At 39.9% G+C, this 17,359-nt stretch overlaps 2 protein-coding genes across 6 annotated transcripts in view; one reads left to right on the top strand and one right to left on the bottom strand.

Moving 5' to 3' along the window:
• The window catches only part of ap4m1 (adaptor related protein complex 4 subunit mu 1), a 50,197-nt gene extending 43,536 nt beyond the window's left edge, over positions 1-6,661 (top strand). For all 3 annotated transcript variants that reach the window (XM_039747373.1, XM_039747370.1, XM_039747371.1), the window contains 5 exons: positions 683-774; positions 871-915; positions 2,054-2,104; positions 2,399-2,516; positions 5,462-6,661. In XM_039747373.1, coding sequence (XP_039603307.1) covers positions 683-774; positions 871-915; positions 2,054-2,104; positions 2,399-2,516; positions 5,462-5,653 — 498 coding nt within the window. In that variant the 3' untranslated portion in view covers positions 5,654-6,661. The remainder of the gene's footprint in view (positions 1-682; positions 775-870; positions 916-2,053; positions 2,105-2,398; positions 2,517-5,461) is intronic.
• A 574-nt stretch (positions 6,662-7,235) lies between these two features.
• LOC120525240 (cohesin subunit SA-2-like) overlaps positions 7,236-17,359 on the bottom strand; it is a 200,534-nt gene continuing 190,410 nt past the window's right edge. For all 3 annotated transcript variants that reach the window (XM_039747367.1, XM_039747369.1, XM_039747368.1), the window contains one exon: positions 7,236-7,317. In XM_039747367.1, coding sequence (XP_039603301.1) covers positions 7,309-7,317 — 9 coding nt within the window. In that variant the 3' untranslated portion in view covers positions 7,236-7,308. The remainder of the gene's footprint in view (positions 7,318-17,359) is intronic.

Genomic DNA, 17,359 nt, shown 5'->3' with positions numbered 1-17,359 from the left:
AGTCTCATTTTTGGACAAGATACAGGTGTTACCACTGTGCTTGGGAGCCGAGCCCTGTATGCCCACAGTTGTTTGCATTGGTAACTTGATGACTGATGACTTATCCTTGGTTATCTGAGTCTGAGATAATGTACTTTAAAACGAACCTGTGTATTTCAGGAATGACTGCTCATCCTCCTTTTGTACTTGCAACCAGACAGATATGGGCAGTTGGACATGCTGCTCCTTACTATTGACCCACAACCTCTCACTGTGCTGATTAGATTTAGCTGTATGGCCTTAGACTCAGAGGTGGGTGCCTTGAGCTGCGACTGACATATCAGGAATAAAGTGAGCTATGACATCACGATCCAAATAGGTCACATAATAGTTAACATTTGGAGAGGGTCCTTGCTGTGGGAGGGTGGTAATTGGTGGATTTGGCTGCCCTTCCTGAAAGTATCAATCTAGGCAATCAGGAGGGTGGTAGCTGGTGAATTTGGCTGTTGTTTCTGAAACTATCAATCTAGGCAACCACCTTGTTCTCGGGAGTAAATTAACACTTCTAAAGAAAATCCATACATCATGGCCAAAGGCCCCCAACAGAATGCCAGCTGACTGACATTGACCATACTCAACAAACGTCAGCTACTAGACATAACTAGTCCAGTTGAATAACTGTGCCATCTGTTACCCCCACCAGCAAACTGTGATGCAGTACCAGCTGTACGATGAGCTCCCCCTAGCACCACCCTTCCGGCTGTTTCCCACCCTGGAGAGAGATCCTACAGGAAGGTGAGTGTCTCACCCCTTGATTGAATTTGGGGGGGGGTTGGAGTGGGTGTTGATTAACTTTAGCTATTGGGTGACCCTTCTTTTCTTCACCCACAGACTTCTCATCTACATGAAGTTGCGTTGTGACCTTCCTCCAAAGAGGTGTGTTTTGAAAAACTAGGCCTGATCTGTACCTAAGTGTACGGAGTTAATCACATCATTGATCAGTAACAAGGTTTGGAATTTTACCTTCATTCCTCTTTAGTGGAGGTGCTATGGTTAAGCCCATGTAGGTGTAAACTGGTCTAATAGTCACTGTAGAGTCCCTTCAGTACTTCCCCATACTGATGAATGCACCAGGTCATATGCTAAACAACATACTAAGGCTGTCTTAAGTCCCTGCTGTGGTACTCTAGGGTTTCACATGACATCTGGGACATTATTATTTAAAAAGTATAATCCTGATCTGCTTATACAGTGGAGCACCTGAAAGGTACATTTGAGATGATGATCTTTGCAGATGAAATGCACACTAAAACATCGCTGAGAAGCATTTCTAGTTTGAATCAAATGTTTACACAGTCCAGGTCCAGATTTGACTAATCTTGTAGATAGATAGATACTTTATTAATCCCCAAAGGGAAATTCACAAATAGTAACACGTCACCTTGTCTTCTGTAGTGGAAAAGCTTTAACTGATGTGTTGGTTAACATGCTTCCTGGGAGTAATGTTGAGGCACAACATTAATACACAAGGGACTACTTCAGAAAATGAGACGTTTCACACATCCTACCATTTTGATAATAGCTTCAGTCTCTGATGACTTCACACTTTCTTTTTGTTCTCCAAATTGTTGCTCATGGATTGGTTAATCCTCAGTCAGTTTTCATCGCCACATTTACTTGCTCCATGTAGCTGCTACTGTACTGCTGGGTAATTTTCCAACACCATAGGTAATATGTAGTATACAACAAATAAGACAGTGGAGCCAAATAGTGTTTAAAATATCTGTTCTCTCAGGGAGGCTATTTGTGCAGCAGCAGGTTATCGGCGGTCTGATGCCAAGTGCACTCATGTCTGACTTGTGCTGCAAAAACAAAAAAGGTTGAAGATGTGTGATGGCAGCACATCAATAATCCCTTGGACAAGAAATCACCTATGGCCGAGTTCTCAGTTCTTAATTTGAGATCTTTGCCACTGCAGTTCTTCTCTTAATGTCCAGTTTGGGATTTTGCATAATATTATCTCAGAATGCCCTTCTGATTCTAGTTTATAATTGTTTGTTTCTTCCCACTACAGCTCGGCCTTGAACGTGTCGCTGAATCTTCCAGTTCCAAAAGGCACCCTGAGGTAAATAGCAGATTGTAGGCAACCGATTCCATTTCCAACTCCAACCTGATTCATCTCATGTTCTCCCAGAATCTACAGAGGCTGACAAGTGTGTGCTTCCTGCCTTGTTAGGAATACATGCAGACTAAGATCTTGTCAGTTCTGGGCATGTGTGGCTTGAGAACAAATACTGTGAATCTCCACCTCTGCTAGTATCCTGCCTACTACCCCTTTATCCGTTGTGTTGTATTCTGGGTACACCTTTTCTTTCCTTTCCACAATGAATAAAGGTTCTATCCCCCCTTCTCTCTCTAGCATGTCACAAAACTTAAGCAGCCCCGATCAAAGCGCAGAACTACAGCAGTCTAGCAAGTCCATCCAATGGGACATCGTCCGCTTCCCAGGAGGATCACAGCTTTCCGCTATGTTCAAGGTATGAGTAAAGTATTCTGGTGCCATGGCTCTCTGTCATGTACCTTCCCTCTCTTGTTGAGGTTAACTTTTCGAAAAAAGTTCACATTCTTACCTTTTACACAGGGATCAATGAAAATCTCATTGTACATAGTTTTATGTTCAAATCAGCTTACTCGTTTCAGATAAGTTGCATTTCCATTTACAAGCCTGGAGTTCTATATACATTTTCAAATATAAAAATGAAATGGTTTATGATATAATCGCACACAAAAATCACAATGTAATATCTCCCTTTATTCTGAACCTGCTCAATAGAATTTAGGCTTAATGGAATTCATCTTCTGTCATACGGTACATCGTTCTGTCAGTTCAGCCATTTATATTTTCATGGCAGAGCAGAGCCTATCACAACAGCATCCGCTGCAGACTGGGTAGGTTCAAACAAACAAACGCACACAGTGATTTGTAGTGAGCCACTATGGATTTGTCAGTTAGTCTAAGTTGGACAACCTTAGAGAACCTGAAGGATAAAAACCCATACAGGCACAGGGAAAACATGCCAACAAACAGCGTAGCAGGCTAGAATTTAAATCCTGATGCTGTCAGACCTATGAGGCAGCAGCCCTAACCACTACGCCAACGTACAAAAATAAGTAAGTAAACTTCTGGCCTCCATACATAGTTAGGAAAAGGCAAGTCAAAATGAATAGACCACTCATCGGCATTCTATAGAGCACTATAATGCAGTCCAGTGTGCACGTATTTCTTTTTAAAATCCCCATCTGGGCCATGCATGTCTATAGGCTTATAGGGTCATCACGTCACATGTACAAAGTAGAGTGAAATGTGCTAAATGACTTGAAACATGTTGCCACTCTGGCTCATTAACTAGTGAATATAACTATCTTTTCCTAAAACTTATTCCTTTTTTAAATTAAAAATCTTAGAACATATCGGCATTAAACGTTTACATATATGCAGATTAAAGGCTTGTTCGTCTGTCTCTCATGCACAAATTCATGCACCCCTTGCCTTTAAAGCTTTATATTGGTCACAGTTGATTACCCCAAGACACCTGCAATACAGCCCTTGGTTTTCGCAGTCATGAGATGGTGGGACCAAAATTGGGCTTGAAGTCCCACACATGGCCGTCAGAGAACTGGCAGCACACAGGAAGTCACTGGGAATGTGTGGCCAAATGCCCTGTTGTGCTACCTCACATGTACTGTATCTGACATGACAAGTGTGATACCTCAGTTGCACGTGTGACCCAAAGAGACTGCAGTTTAAACCACTGATATGACATACATGGCCACAGGCAACACTGAAGGACAAAGCCAACTGCGCACACACCTTACATAGCTGACAGGTCAAGTACAGCCAAGCAATAATGGTGCCCGTCAGTCACAAAACCAACTTTGGAAGATGAAGAGCCTCACAATAATCTCGGTAGAGTGACTGGCACTGCCAGCATTCATGCCACATGCTGGATGGGATAAGAAACGCACTAACAGGTGCAGATAGTGGCCTGCATTGCACAAGTAGGTTGATCCTCTTCATCACTCATGTGAGCGTGCGGCAGAATATATAGATCATGGAGAGGAAGTTCTACCAACAGACCAGTAGAAGACTGTGTATTTACCTTGGTAAAACTAATTACAAACATTTGTTTTTGGTTAGTAGCTCTTTATTCAAACCCCCCACTGTATAATAAGTTAGTAATGATGTTAGGTTTTGATACAAAATGTTTACCATTGTTTTTGCTTTGAATGAGTCAACTTTAAATTACCTATATTACCATTAACAACCACTACTATTCATGATATCCTGTAATAGAGTTCTGCACCAATCTCTTCCATGCCATGCATCCAACCGGACCCCCATACTGGAAGTGCTTTCCTCAGTCCATGGACCCAGTACCTTTACAAATAGAATATAAGCTACAACCACAGACAAACATGCTGCCTTTGTGTTCAAAATTCATATTTGCGTTTTATGATCATGTTGGTGACCTTTGCCCTTTTCACATCCCATTTAACTTAATGGCTAGAGGCTTGTGTGTTCCATTAGCGCAAGTGTACAGGGTGGTCCAGATCTAATTATGCAATTTTCATTACATTATAACTTAATTACGTAGAAAATCATCCGAAAAATTACAGACCATCGAGAAGTGTATGAACTGACGACATGAAGGATTGTCTTCGCACCGAACTGGAATCGCTTACTGCATAAATCAAAGTCATCCAGACGATCTGGATCTGCATAATTAGATCTGGACCACCCTATAGATTGAGTAGACAGCAATGAAACATCCACTGGTGAATGCAGCGAAGTCTCACTCTGTCGTCTTCATATTTTAGCTGCCAATAAAAAAACTTGTGGATGGAATGACTGCCTCCTTATGCAAGAGATGAAATGATGTGTGGTAACGCCAGGTTACAGGCTTCAGTGCTACATGTTGAGGTAGCCACCGTGTGACAGCATTAGGGCCATCACATCCCACAGCGGTGCAAGTTAGGCTAACTGACAATTCTGATTTGGGGCCCTACAATGGGCTGCAGTCTCTTCTGGAGTTGGTTCTTGCCTTACGTCTGACGTTGCCTGGAGACAATGGGTCCAAATAATAGATGAACTGATGCTTTTTTTTTTTTTTTAAATAGGTTTTGAATTTTATGTAATATTTTGATATTCTAGAAATCTCATCCAGGTTTATAAAAAGCACAGACACATTGTTTTTAATCATAAAGCAGTGAGTTTATTATGAAAATGTAAACCAGTAGTTGCACCATGTTTGCCTTTGGGTGAATGTGCCACATGTCCTAATTCAAAACAGCTTATTTAAATGACCCTGAATGAATAAAGTGACAGACTGGGGATAGCAACAGAATAGTTTTACTAATTTTAGGAAACACGTCTGTCCTACTAACATATGTGGTTTTATGTGTTTTATTTTTCTCCCTGCAGCTTGAAGTTCCAGGTTTAAGCTCAGCATCTCTTTTGGAAGTTGGCCCTGCAAGCCTGTCTTTTGAACTGCCAAAGCACACGTGCACTGGTCTACAGATACGCTTCCTCAGGCTCTCTGTCTCTCAGCCTGCTTTGCCACAGCGCTGGGTGCGGTATGTCACCCACTCGGATTCATACACAATCAGAATATAAGACGCCATCTTTCATCCTCATGAATCAATTTGCTGTTGCCTGTGGGGGAAATGCAAAGTGTTCAACTGAGGATTGTGCTTCTGCAGTTGGAAGAGAGAAGGAGTGGACACTGCTGCATCTCCATGGGTGAGGGTTCATCCTTGGCCATCAGAACATGCACTTCAATGACGACTGTGCTGCGGACTGCAGTGCTTTTAAACTTTGGTGGAAGACAGCGCAGTGCAGTTACACTCTTGAGTAATCTGGACATGCTCGTCCTTAAAGACACCGTTCAAGAGCAAACACTCCAGCCTCCTCGTAGTAAAATAAAGAAGGTCAGGCAAACGGCGGCAGAATATTTGTCTGTTTAAATGGAGGAAGAACACATTTTTGGTACTTAAATTTTAATATCAAAGATGGACATCCATTCTGTTGTTAAATGGCTTTAATGCACTGTCTGTTTTGATAAATAGAGGAAACAAAGTAATCCATTTTCCTACTGAAGGGCCTCTATAAATCTGAAAATTGCAAGTTAACAGTACATGGTGACCGAGCAACTAATGCTGCAGGAAAGTTTAAATGGAGAAGGCCACACTTGTCTCCATACTGTAATGGTGGGGTGAAACTCTACAGAATACAACCTTTAAGTAACAAGCCATACAGCGGGTTGGGTATCCAGTTAAATCACAGAACCTTTCACCCAGCCCACCAAATGTGCAAAGATAATACTTGTTTAGAAAGAATAAGTAGGCAGCGTCCTAAAAAAATCAAACTTAGATTTAAAGCCTAAATGGTGCTTGATGACCAGTGAGAATTTGTCTAACTTATGATGAAAATGTAAGCCCAACAACTCAATCTCATGTAAATCATTGCAAATGAACAGCTATCTGTAATCTACACCAGTTGGACCTGTTCCATGTCGTGGACACCTGTGTCTGCAACAAAAAAAAAAAGCATTTTATTTTATAATAAGGTGATTTATTAAATGTACATACAGCTGTGAATAATACAATTAAACATTTAACACGGGCAAACTGTTCTGGGTGCTTTAATTTGCAAAATGGTTTTCAGCTTTTCTGATGCATTAGCAGTAGTTTCTGACAATGGTGGCCGATTCTAATGAACAAGCACAGCCACAAAAAACATATCCTGTAAAGATGAACCCAGTGTTGCTATTTATATTGAGAGGCTCACAAGTGTGAAATTACAGAATTTTGAATCAGGCTTACATAAAAATAACAAAACATTAACAAGCATCATTGGGATGACACTGAATATATATGCCTGTGTTAAAGTCGCAACAGTGAACCACATCTTCACATCAAACCAACAGGCACGCAGCTTCCTAATCATTAATACATCCATGGCCAGTTTGTTTACATGTACAGTAGTTCTTACAGAAGGTTAAGCTGTTGACATATTGTTTTGCACAATGAAACACAGTAAATAATCTGCATTTTTAACTTTTATTGATGCAAGAAATGTGAACATCAGAAAATAGGAAACACCTTCAACATGTGAGGCAGGGAAGTGCAACTTGTCTTTGAATCTTCATAGCACCTTTTTCTGCAGTATGGCCACTTTCAGGACTGTTCCAGGTCTGCTGTGTGCTGCAGCTTCATGGTGGGACAGCATCTGTTTGACTGGCGCGTCAAGCCACAAGGTGACTGCAGGCTTCAGTCTCCCTAGAAAATACAGCATGTTTGACCAGATTTTCCAAGTGCTGTGGGCTCGAGCTGGATGGATTTGTGTAGTACTGAGCTCTGCCCAGGCCCTACAAGTATGTCTGACAGCATAATGATAACAAAGAAGGGTTTAGTAGTGAGCCACTGTGGGCATCTTGAAACTTTTGTAGATAGCTGGTAACCTTACACAATGTCAAAGTCTTACCATTTATAGAAGAAGGTTCTAATCGGCATCTAATACCTCTTTGACAGGGTTATTTTACGTAGCTGTCATCAATATGTTTGTTTTTATAACCAAGTATAATTTTAATGTGCATTAGCTTGAAGGAGTGAGATGGCTCATGATCCTAACTAAATCAGATTAGGCAGGTTTAACAATGTTAATTTGTTGCATTACTGTTGCCCCCAACATAAAAAAGAAAAGAATTCCACTCAGGTTTCTTCTATGCCAACTTCTTTTCCTTGGGATTTCTGGAGTCTGACACTCACTCTGCCTTAGATAAGCAACAGCTTACAAAATAAAAATACCACACTGGCACCAAACTAACCAGCTTTAGACATCAACATATAAAATCTGGCAGAGTTGTGCAAATTGTATTCAGTATATGATGGAAGTAAACAACGTTGAAAGGTGTTTTTATCCACACACCCAGAGCTTTTAACATTTTTGTACCATTCTGTACAGCTGCAGAACTTCAATTACTGCTGTACACCAAGGATATTATAGTTTTGCCTTTTTATATTAGTTTTTATTTCTATATTTTGTCAGAGCTTACTTGGAAATTCAGTTTAGTTTTCCTTCATCGTGTATTTTTTAGTTTTCAATTTAGTTTTTATTTCACAAACATTTCTATTATATATATATATATATATATATATATATATATATATATATATATATATATATATATATATATATATATATATATTAGTTTCAGTTTTAGTAATTATGGTACAGTTAAAGAGCTACTATGGAGTTTAGTTTTGTGTCACAATCAGACAGAACTGTAGACTTAATGGATTTTGATATGTTAGTGGATGCTTACTGCACTACATGGTTTACTATCTGGTTTTGTTTTTGTCTGAAAAAAACAAGCAGAATCCAAAACTAGATAAAAAATTATAAAATTGTTAAAATTTTGTAAAATATTTGCAATGTCATTTGTGCTGAGCAAATTTGCGCTGATGGTTGGCACTTTACTTTTGATTGTCCAAAATGGGCCAATTTGTAATGTAATTTGGGTGAATTTTAAGGTTTGAGGGTTTTTTTTTAACTCTTAAATGTCTACAGCACACAACGTATCCTGCTCCAAGACAATGCACTTGTAATGAATGACTTCAATATTGCATTCAAAAATCTCCCGTGTTGGGCTTTTTATTTTCTACCAGCCATATTGATTTCTGATTCTGTCTCAGGCACATTCAGTTTATAAGACAGAATTTTGCCACCTGCAGACCTGAAAAGATATCAAAAATCAAAAAATAGAATGTTTGTTCTGACAGGTGTGATCATGAAAATCATGGGGGCTTAGGAAGAATAGGGCTCTTAGGCTTGAATCAGTGAGCAGACCCCACAATAGTGGGAAACAAAGAAAAACAAGCATGTAGTGTCAAGGTTAGGGGCAGTGAGACTTGAATAGACTATGCATGAGAACAGTAAACCCTTAATGAGCAGAGCAAAGTAGGTAATCAGTGTATGGACGGGCACAAACCAAAAGAGACTGCATCTGAGATTAGGAACAATATATATATTTTCTAAACCCGTTTATCCAGAGCAGGATGGCAGGAAACCTGGAGCCTATCCCAGCAGGTTTAAATGCAAGGCAGGAAAAATCCCTGGTATACAATATGTATGATATAGCTGATGTTAGAAATAAAAAGAATGTATTTCAAGCATCTATTTTACAAGAGAGACAGAAAAATTGAAAAAAAGGGGAAACTTTTTAAACCATAATTCTGCTACAGGATTATTTTCACAATATCAGGTATTTTGAGATGTGAATATAAACTAAAAAAAGATAAATTAATAAATAAAAAATACATACAAAACACATTAGTAGGTTTAGTTTTCACCAGTTGGCAGACTCTGTTCGCTTACCTACTTGTAGTTCAGTACAGACACTGCCAAATCTGGAATTTTACAAGATTTGTATCACTTCGTTGTTGAGCAACTTTTTTTAAAGCAAAAGTGATTGGTGAGTAACAATATGCTGATCTTGTATGATGACCTACTCAGTCTCGATCAGTGCCATTTTATTTTCAAAAAGGATTTCTCCTGTGTGAAGTGGCAGGTGAATTACTGTCAACAAAACACATGCACCTGAGAAATAAACTGAAACATTACTCACTCGTGATTTTTCTGTCCATACGGTAAAGGTTTTGTTGACCAGCACATTACAATTTCAGGCGTTTAAATTATATCTTGATATACAACACATGCAAAGAAAGGTGGCACAGTAACTTCCTTTCTGTTTCACAAGCTGTAAGCACTCGTGTTCAGCTCACTCTGTCACCGCAAATGCTCTATGAACACCTGCCGTCTGTCACCAGCTGCTCGTGGTGGATTACTTTGTTTTAGAGTTAAGTGACTTTTGTGTCTTTCCAGCTACTTTAATAGTTTCGTTTAGTTTTTCATTTTGGCGTTATTAATTATTTTATTTCAGTTTACGAAAATTTTTTTAAATATTAGTTTCAGTTTTGATTTTAGTTTTCGTTAACTATAATAACCTTGCTGTACACTAACTATATGTCACTGCAATAGACCTAATCCCACCTACTATGACTGGGGATTGTCCAGAGTTTAGGAGTTTCTCTGAGTGTTCCAACCATCACTCAATATCCTCCAGCAAGGCCTGCATTTCCTCGTACATGGAGGATGGTCTGAAGGACATCCCAACTTCCCTTTCATAGTCATTAAATTGTTCAGAATTCCCATTCATCATATATACTAGCTGTTTCTTCTGCTCCTGCCACTTTCTTGGAGAGTTGGGGATATTTGGAAACTGGCGATTCAATTAGATATTTAGTCTTGCAATTTTGTATGTAAGCAGAATCATTTCAGCCATCAGACACACCTCCCGTATACACTGGAGAGAGTGGCAAAGCCAGCCGTTTAGGTGTTTTAGATTATAGGCTACTGGTCAAAAGTTATAGAACATCTCAGTTTTTCTTCAAATGTAATCAGCTGAAATGCAATGAATGACCTAAAATGGTGAAATGGTAAGCAGGAAACGGCTAGAGGTTTAAATTTATGAGGTTAGCAAAAACTGAAAAAGTGAAATATCAGATCAGTGTTCTCCCCAGAAATTTTTTCTAGCCGGGTGGCAAGAAGAAGTAGTTGGGTGGGGCGGGACGGAACAGGGAAATTTGGTGTTGAGGAAAATTAAATGTGCACTATTTTTATTAGTTGTTATTATTTTCCAAAGCTCAATATGACTTCCTTTTTTAAGGTTTGACACTTGTGCCAGAATATTTTTATTACATTTAAGAAGTATCCAATTCAGGATCCTGCAACCCTAATAAAAATTTTAAATAACAATTGTTATGACATAAACCAAGAGGCATAAGTATTGTCGCTCTCGGGAAGAAAAGTGAAAACAATGAAAAAAAGTATAGGAAACCTAATGAAGAAAAATTAAAAAATATTCTTCAAAGCCAACTTGCATATGCAGAAGGTGTCTTCAGTTAAATATTTATTCTTCTTTTATTCCTAGAGGCCCAGTTGTCTGAAGCTTTCCCATAATCAAAGTCCCCAGGATCTGGGCCCTCCAAGGAGATCACTCATCATACACTGTCATAGTGACTGTACTGCAAAGTCATCAGACAGCCATCTAGTGTCACTGACCATTTTCAGCTTAATCTGGGGAATGTTCAGAATATTTTGGATTTCCGTTAAACCAGCCATCCTAACTGAAAAATTTTGGAAGAAACAGAATAGCTGCCTTAAGATGTTCAGTTTTGTTAAATAAGGTACAGCACCTGCTGCTTGGGCACTTGCAAGGGCCAATCAGTGGTTTTACACAGTGGCAGTTGACCAAGAGTCCAGATGTTTTATTTCTAAGCAGTTTTGACACACCTTTCTGTTTCCCAATCATAACAGCCGTTCCATCTGAACCTAGTCAGACTAGATTAGCAGTTTTCAAGCCTAGAGTGTCCATAGTCTCCCTCAGTGTGTTGGTTATAGTCTCCTCTTTGTCGTCAATCATATTGCGGGTTGATACAAAACTAACTCTGACCTCTTTAGTGACCTGGCAAACATATTTAATGTAAATAATTGTTTTACAACTGAGATGTCTGTGGTTTCATCACACAGAATACTGAAAAACTTTTGTGTGTGTATATTTTTCAGTATGTTAGATTTTATTTCTGATGCTAAGACTTCCAGCAGCTCTTGCATTATTCTTTCAGAGGTGTAATGTGCATTTTTACCAACATTGAGATATTGTAAAAAAAGAACCACCTATTTCTTTACAGTGTTCCAACAGCTTTTCAAACAACGTTGTATGTGGCAACTCATTTTTTGCCAAACAATGCATGGACTTTAAAGCTCCCACAAAGGCATCTCTCTGTAAATTAACACAGATACAGATCTTTCAATTTGACCGATTCCAGTTTGCTCTAGTACACGCTTTCCTAAATGGTCAGCAGAAGACTCAATGTGCGTTTTACTTTTTTCATGGTCCAGCAGGCTTTCTTTTCGAATTCTTGTGTATGGCACATTTACCCAAAGTAACCCATCCTTGGGAGTGTTTGTTTGAGTATTTCATGCACAATGAGCACCACATAACATTTTCTTTGACCATTAGCCAATCAAAACCCTAATGCAATGCAAGTTAAAAAATGCAAGGTGGAGAGTGCGAGGCAGGTATAACAGTCTATAATCTTGTATAGTGTTCAGTAAAGTTAGGGAGAATGGAGAACTAAACCATGGAACAAAACATATGTACAGTGGGATGCAAATGTTTGGGCACCCTTGTTAATAGTCATTATTTTCCTGTATAAATCGTTGGTTGTTACGATAAAAAATGTCAGTAAAATATATCATATAGGAGACACACACAGTGATATTTGAGAAATGAAATGAAGTTTATTGGATTTACAGAAAATGTGCAATAATTGTTCAAACAAAATCAGGCAGGTGCATAAATTTGGGCACCGTTGTCATTTTATTGATTCCAAAACTTTTAGAACTAATTATTGGAACTCAAATTGGCTTGGTAAGCTCAGTGACCCCTGACCTACATACACAGGTGAATCCTATAATGAGAAAGAGTATTTAAGGGGGTCAATTTTAAGTTTCCCTCCTCCTTTAATTTTCTCTGAAGAGTAGCAACATGGGGGTCACAAAACAACTCTTAAATGACCTGAAGACAAAGATTATTCACCATCATGGTTTAGGGGAAGGATACAGAAAGCTGTCCCTGAGATTTAAGCTGTCTGTTTCCACAGTTAGGAACATATTGAGGAAATGGAAGACCACAGGCTCAGTTCAAGTTAAGGCTCGAAGTGGCAGACCAAGAAAGATTTAGGATAGACAGAAGCGACGAATGGTGAGAACAGTCAGAGTCAACCCACAGACCAGCACGGAGTTACTGTGCATCGTTCAACCATTCGGCACACTTTACACAAGGAGATGCTGTATGCGAGAGTGATGCAGAGGAAGCCTTTTCTCCGCCCACAGCACAAACAGAGCCGCTTGAGGTATGCTCAAGCACATTTGGACAAGCCAGCTTTATTTTGGAATAAGGTGCTGTGGACTGATGAAACTAAAATTGAGTTATTTGGGCATAACAAGGGGAGTTATGCATGGAGGAAAAAGAACACAGCATTCCAAGAAAAACATCTGCTACCTACAGTAAAATATGGTGGTGGTTCCATCATGCTGTGGGGTTGTGTGGCCAGTGCAGGGACTGGGAATCTTGTCAAAGTTGAGGGACGCATGGATTCCACTCAGTATCAGCAGATTCTGGAGACCAATGTCCAGGAATCAGTGACAAAGCTGAAGCTGCGCCGGGGCTGGATCTTTCAACAAGACAACGACCAAACACTGCTCAAAATCCACTAAGGCATTCATGCAGAGGAACAAGTACAACGTTCTGGAATGGCCATCTCAGTCCCCAGACCTGAATATAATTGAAAATCTGTGGTGTGAGTTAAAGAGAGCTGTCCATGCTCGGAAGCCATCAAACCTGAATGAACTAGAGATGTTTTGTGGAATGGTCTAAAATACCTTCAACCACAATCCAGACTCTCATTGGAACCTACAGGAAGCGTTTAGAGGCTGTAATTTCTGCAAAAGGCGGATCTACTAAATATTGATTTCATTTCTTTTTTGTGGTGCCCAAATTTATGCACCTGCCTGATTTTGTTTGAACAATTATTGCACACTTTCTGTAAATCCAATAAACTTCATTTCACTTCTCAAATATCACGGTGTGTGTCTCCTATATGATATATTTAACTGACATTTTTATCGTAACAACCAACGATTTATACAGGAAAATAATGACTATTAACAAGGTTGCCCAAACTTTAGCATCCCACTGTGTGTATATATATATATATATATATATATATATATTTAGATATACAAAGAAATATATATATATATATTTGGTTTGCTATGTACTTTACAACAAGAGAGCTGCTGTACGCTTAGCCGCACTATACAGACTGCGCGGACGCTGAGAACAGAGATATCATCACCTGACGTCCTATTTTCTGATATCTGACAGGCTGGTTTCACTAGCCTTTTTTTATTTTATCAGACCTCCTCTTGCCCGCCCACCTCCACATCCTCTTTGCTTGTGAACGGCTGTTCCGCTCCCGCTCTTCGCATGTACAGTCCCCTCTCGCACGCCCACCTCTCCATACTCCTTGCTACTGTATTAAGCTGCTACACCCCCGCTACTACCATGTACAGCCCGCTCTGGAAACCCAATCTCCCCATAATCTTTGCTTGTGAACTCTGCTACGCCTTGTCGCCACTATTAGCTTTAGCAATATTTGCCCACCTGCCCGCTCATCCCTTGCCATCTTTGCAGATCATTAGATCTGCCTGTGCCAGAAGATCTGCGGCTGTCATCTCACAATGTCATGCGAGATGACAGCTGAGCGCTCAACTAAATTAGATGGGTGGAGTGCCCGGCTAAAAGACGCTAGGGAGAACAATGTCAGATGGGCCTCCTTCAGGGGACAAATAATAGGTTACAACCTACAGATGTTCTGCAACTAAGTAAATTGAACCTTGCACGTTGAAGTAAACAATTTTCACAGGTGTCCCAGCTTCTGCTGATTACTTTAAAACAATGTCTTAAAGCAGAGCTGGAACAAACTGTTACTACATGCTGTGATGTGCTACTTGGACAACAGCACAGAGATACTGGCAAGAAAATGGAAATTAACAAATGAAACAAGACAGAGAATTATTTACCTCAGAAGTATAGGCATTTCATTTATAGAAATTGACAAAACAAATCGTGTCAGCGAGTACAGTGTCCCACACAATCCAAAGGCAATTGGAAACTGGAAGAAACTCTGATAGGATGAGGTCTGGCAGATGCAAAGTCACAAGCCAATCAGAAGACAAGCTTCTGAGGGTTACCAGCTCACACGATGGCCGCTTCACAGCACAACAAGTCTCAGTTTCTACTGTGAAGAAGAGACTTTCTGCTATAGGTTTGACACGGTGATTGGCAGTAAGAAAGCCATTCCTTAAAGGACAAAACAGGGCCTTGAAATACTGAATGTGAACAACTGTATACTGGAAGAAAGTCTTATTGGTCCAATAAATCAAGATTTGAAATCTTTAGTTCATCAAGCAGGGTGTTTATACACTGTTGAGTTGGTGAAAGGAAGGTTCCTCTCAGTGTGACACTAACTGTCAAACATTGAGGAGGAAGTGTAATGGTCTGGGGTTCTTTTGCCGGAAGAAGAATTGGTGACTTGCATTCTGAATCAAAAGGCCTAATACGGTTTGGCTGATGTATCAGCAGAACGAGGCTGCTTTGATGAATCAAAAATCTGAATAACATTTTGTACACTTAATGATTCCTTATTTTTTTAATTTTCCATTGTTTATTTGTTCTACGCTTTGATTTCATGGATCATATGACACTAAACCGAGGTGTTCTAAACTTTTGACAGGTAGTGTATATATAAAAAAGAAAAGCAAAAAGGTTGCTCTGCAACAGATGACCACGAAACACTCAGCCAGAAGTACAATGTGGCCACAAAGAAAGAAAGAAAATGTGCATTTTGGACCACACAAACAGAAGAGAGGCTTATCTGTCCCAAGTCTTGTGTTTGCTGTACTATGACAGACTAGTAAAAAGAAAACAAAGAGCCAAGACTGTGGCTGAACGTACCATAACTGGCAAGCATTTGCACAGGCACCGGTGTTGTTAGGCAGCCTGTCACTTGTCTGTCAGAATGTAGCAATTTAAGCCATCCACTGCAGTTTGTGGTCAAGGGACCAGATATCTTCAAGGTGATGAGATCCAGCAACTGCAGTTGTTAAGTTTGACATCCTCTCTGACTGGATGCAGTGTACGCCGCCACTGGCTTTACTTGCATTTAGATCAGCACTGAGGCAGGTGCACATTTGGCTTCAGAAATTACACTGCTTGCTATGTGAAGCTGTCAGCATGCAGGAGACTAAGCTGACCGTGACCACAAATCAGTGAGCCCTTCTGGGTCTACACTAGAAAAGGGAACTCAAGACGCGGTTATGACAAGGTAATTGCTTGCCAACTTCAAAAATGTAAATGGAATTTGTCTAGTTAAGAGTATTATGGAATTTAGATGAAAAATATCTGTCTCTTAATTTGCCCATTATCCTGATTGTTACTATAATTAAAAATACATCCTTTGACTCTGGATCTGTTGCCAGCTGCTTTGAAAATCGCTTCCTTCTGTAGCCCTAAAATTAAAAATGTCTGGTCTTGATGGTGACAACCTCACTACACTTTCAGCCCATCTCACACTTACCTGTTAAGTTTAAAGTTCTTGAGCATGTTGTGGCCTCCCAGCTCACCAGATACTTAACTGGCAATACACTCATGGAACACATTCAGTTTGGTTTTAGAGCACACGCAGCTCAGAAACTGCTTTACTTCATGTAACTAATGATTTGTTTATGGCAGCAGACTCGGGGCTAAGCAGCTTATTAATTCTGTTAGACATCTGTGCATCATTTGACACTGTAAAACATGATATTCTACTGTCCAGAATAGAGATCATTCTGGGCATCTCTGGCACTGCCCCCTAGTGGTTTAAGGCCTATCTGACTGATAGCAGAGAGTTTGTTAATCTTGGCAACAGCAGGTTCAGCTCAGCGCCAGTCATACAAAGAGTCTCTCATGACTCTGCACTGTGCCCCTCTGTATCTACAGGTTTCCCCTTGGCCATATTATTTGTAACTTTGGAAAGGGTTATCATTTTTATGCGGATGATACTCGGGTAAACTGCAGTGTTAAACGTGAAAGTTCATCATAGCGCTCTTGGCTCACAACTTGCCTCAGTGAAATTAAAGCTTGACTTAAGAAAATGAGCTCCTTCTCAATCACCCTTGGTGAGGGATGTCATCAGACCTTCTGCTAGGAATTTGTGTCATTTTTGATTCCTCCCTTTCTTATTTTGCCCACATAAATCACATTAAGCTTTTTTTACTTCCACCTCTGTAACATATCCCATGTTCACTCATTCTTCTCCTTTTCTGATGCTGAGAAACTTGTCCCTGCTTTTATTACATCCCTAATCAACTACTTTAACATCCTAACTGCAGTAGCCCCTTCCAATTTATTTTTGTGGCTCCAGTTGGTTCAGAGCTCTGCTACAAAGGTTCCGACACAGACCCACAACAGTGAGCACAGAACACCCATCCTGTGGCTTACAGAACTGAATATAAAAGTTTATTGATAATCTATGAAGCTTTAAACGGTTTTGCAGCAATGACTTCCATCACTATGCTCCTGTTTATCCCACTAAGGTCTACGGATTCTGGCTTTCCCTTTGTGCCTCAAACTAATTTGTGCTCTGTGGT

This window comes from Polypterus senegalus, chromosome 3, assembly GCF_016835505.1.
Source record: "Polypterus senegalus isolate Bchr_013 chromosome 3, ASM1683550v1, whole genome shotgun sequence".
NCBI classification, from domain to species: Eukaryota; Metazoa; Chordata; class Cladistia; order Polypteriformes; family Polypteridae; genus Polypterus; species Polypterus senegalus.
Note: the sequence above shows the minus strand (reverse complement) of the source record. Positions and strands in the feature narration are given on the sequence as shown.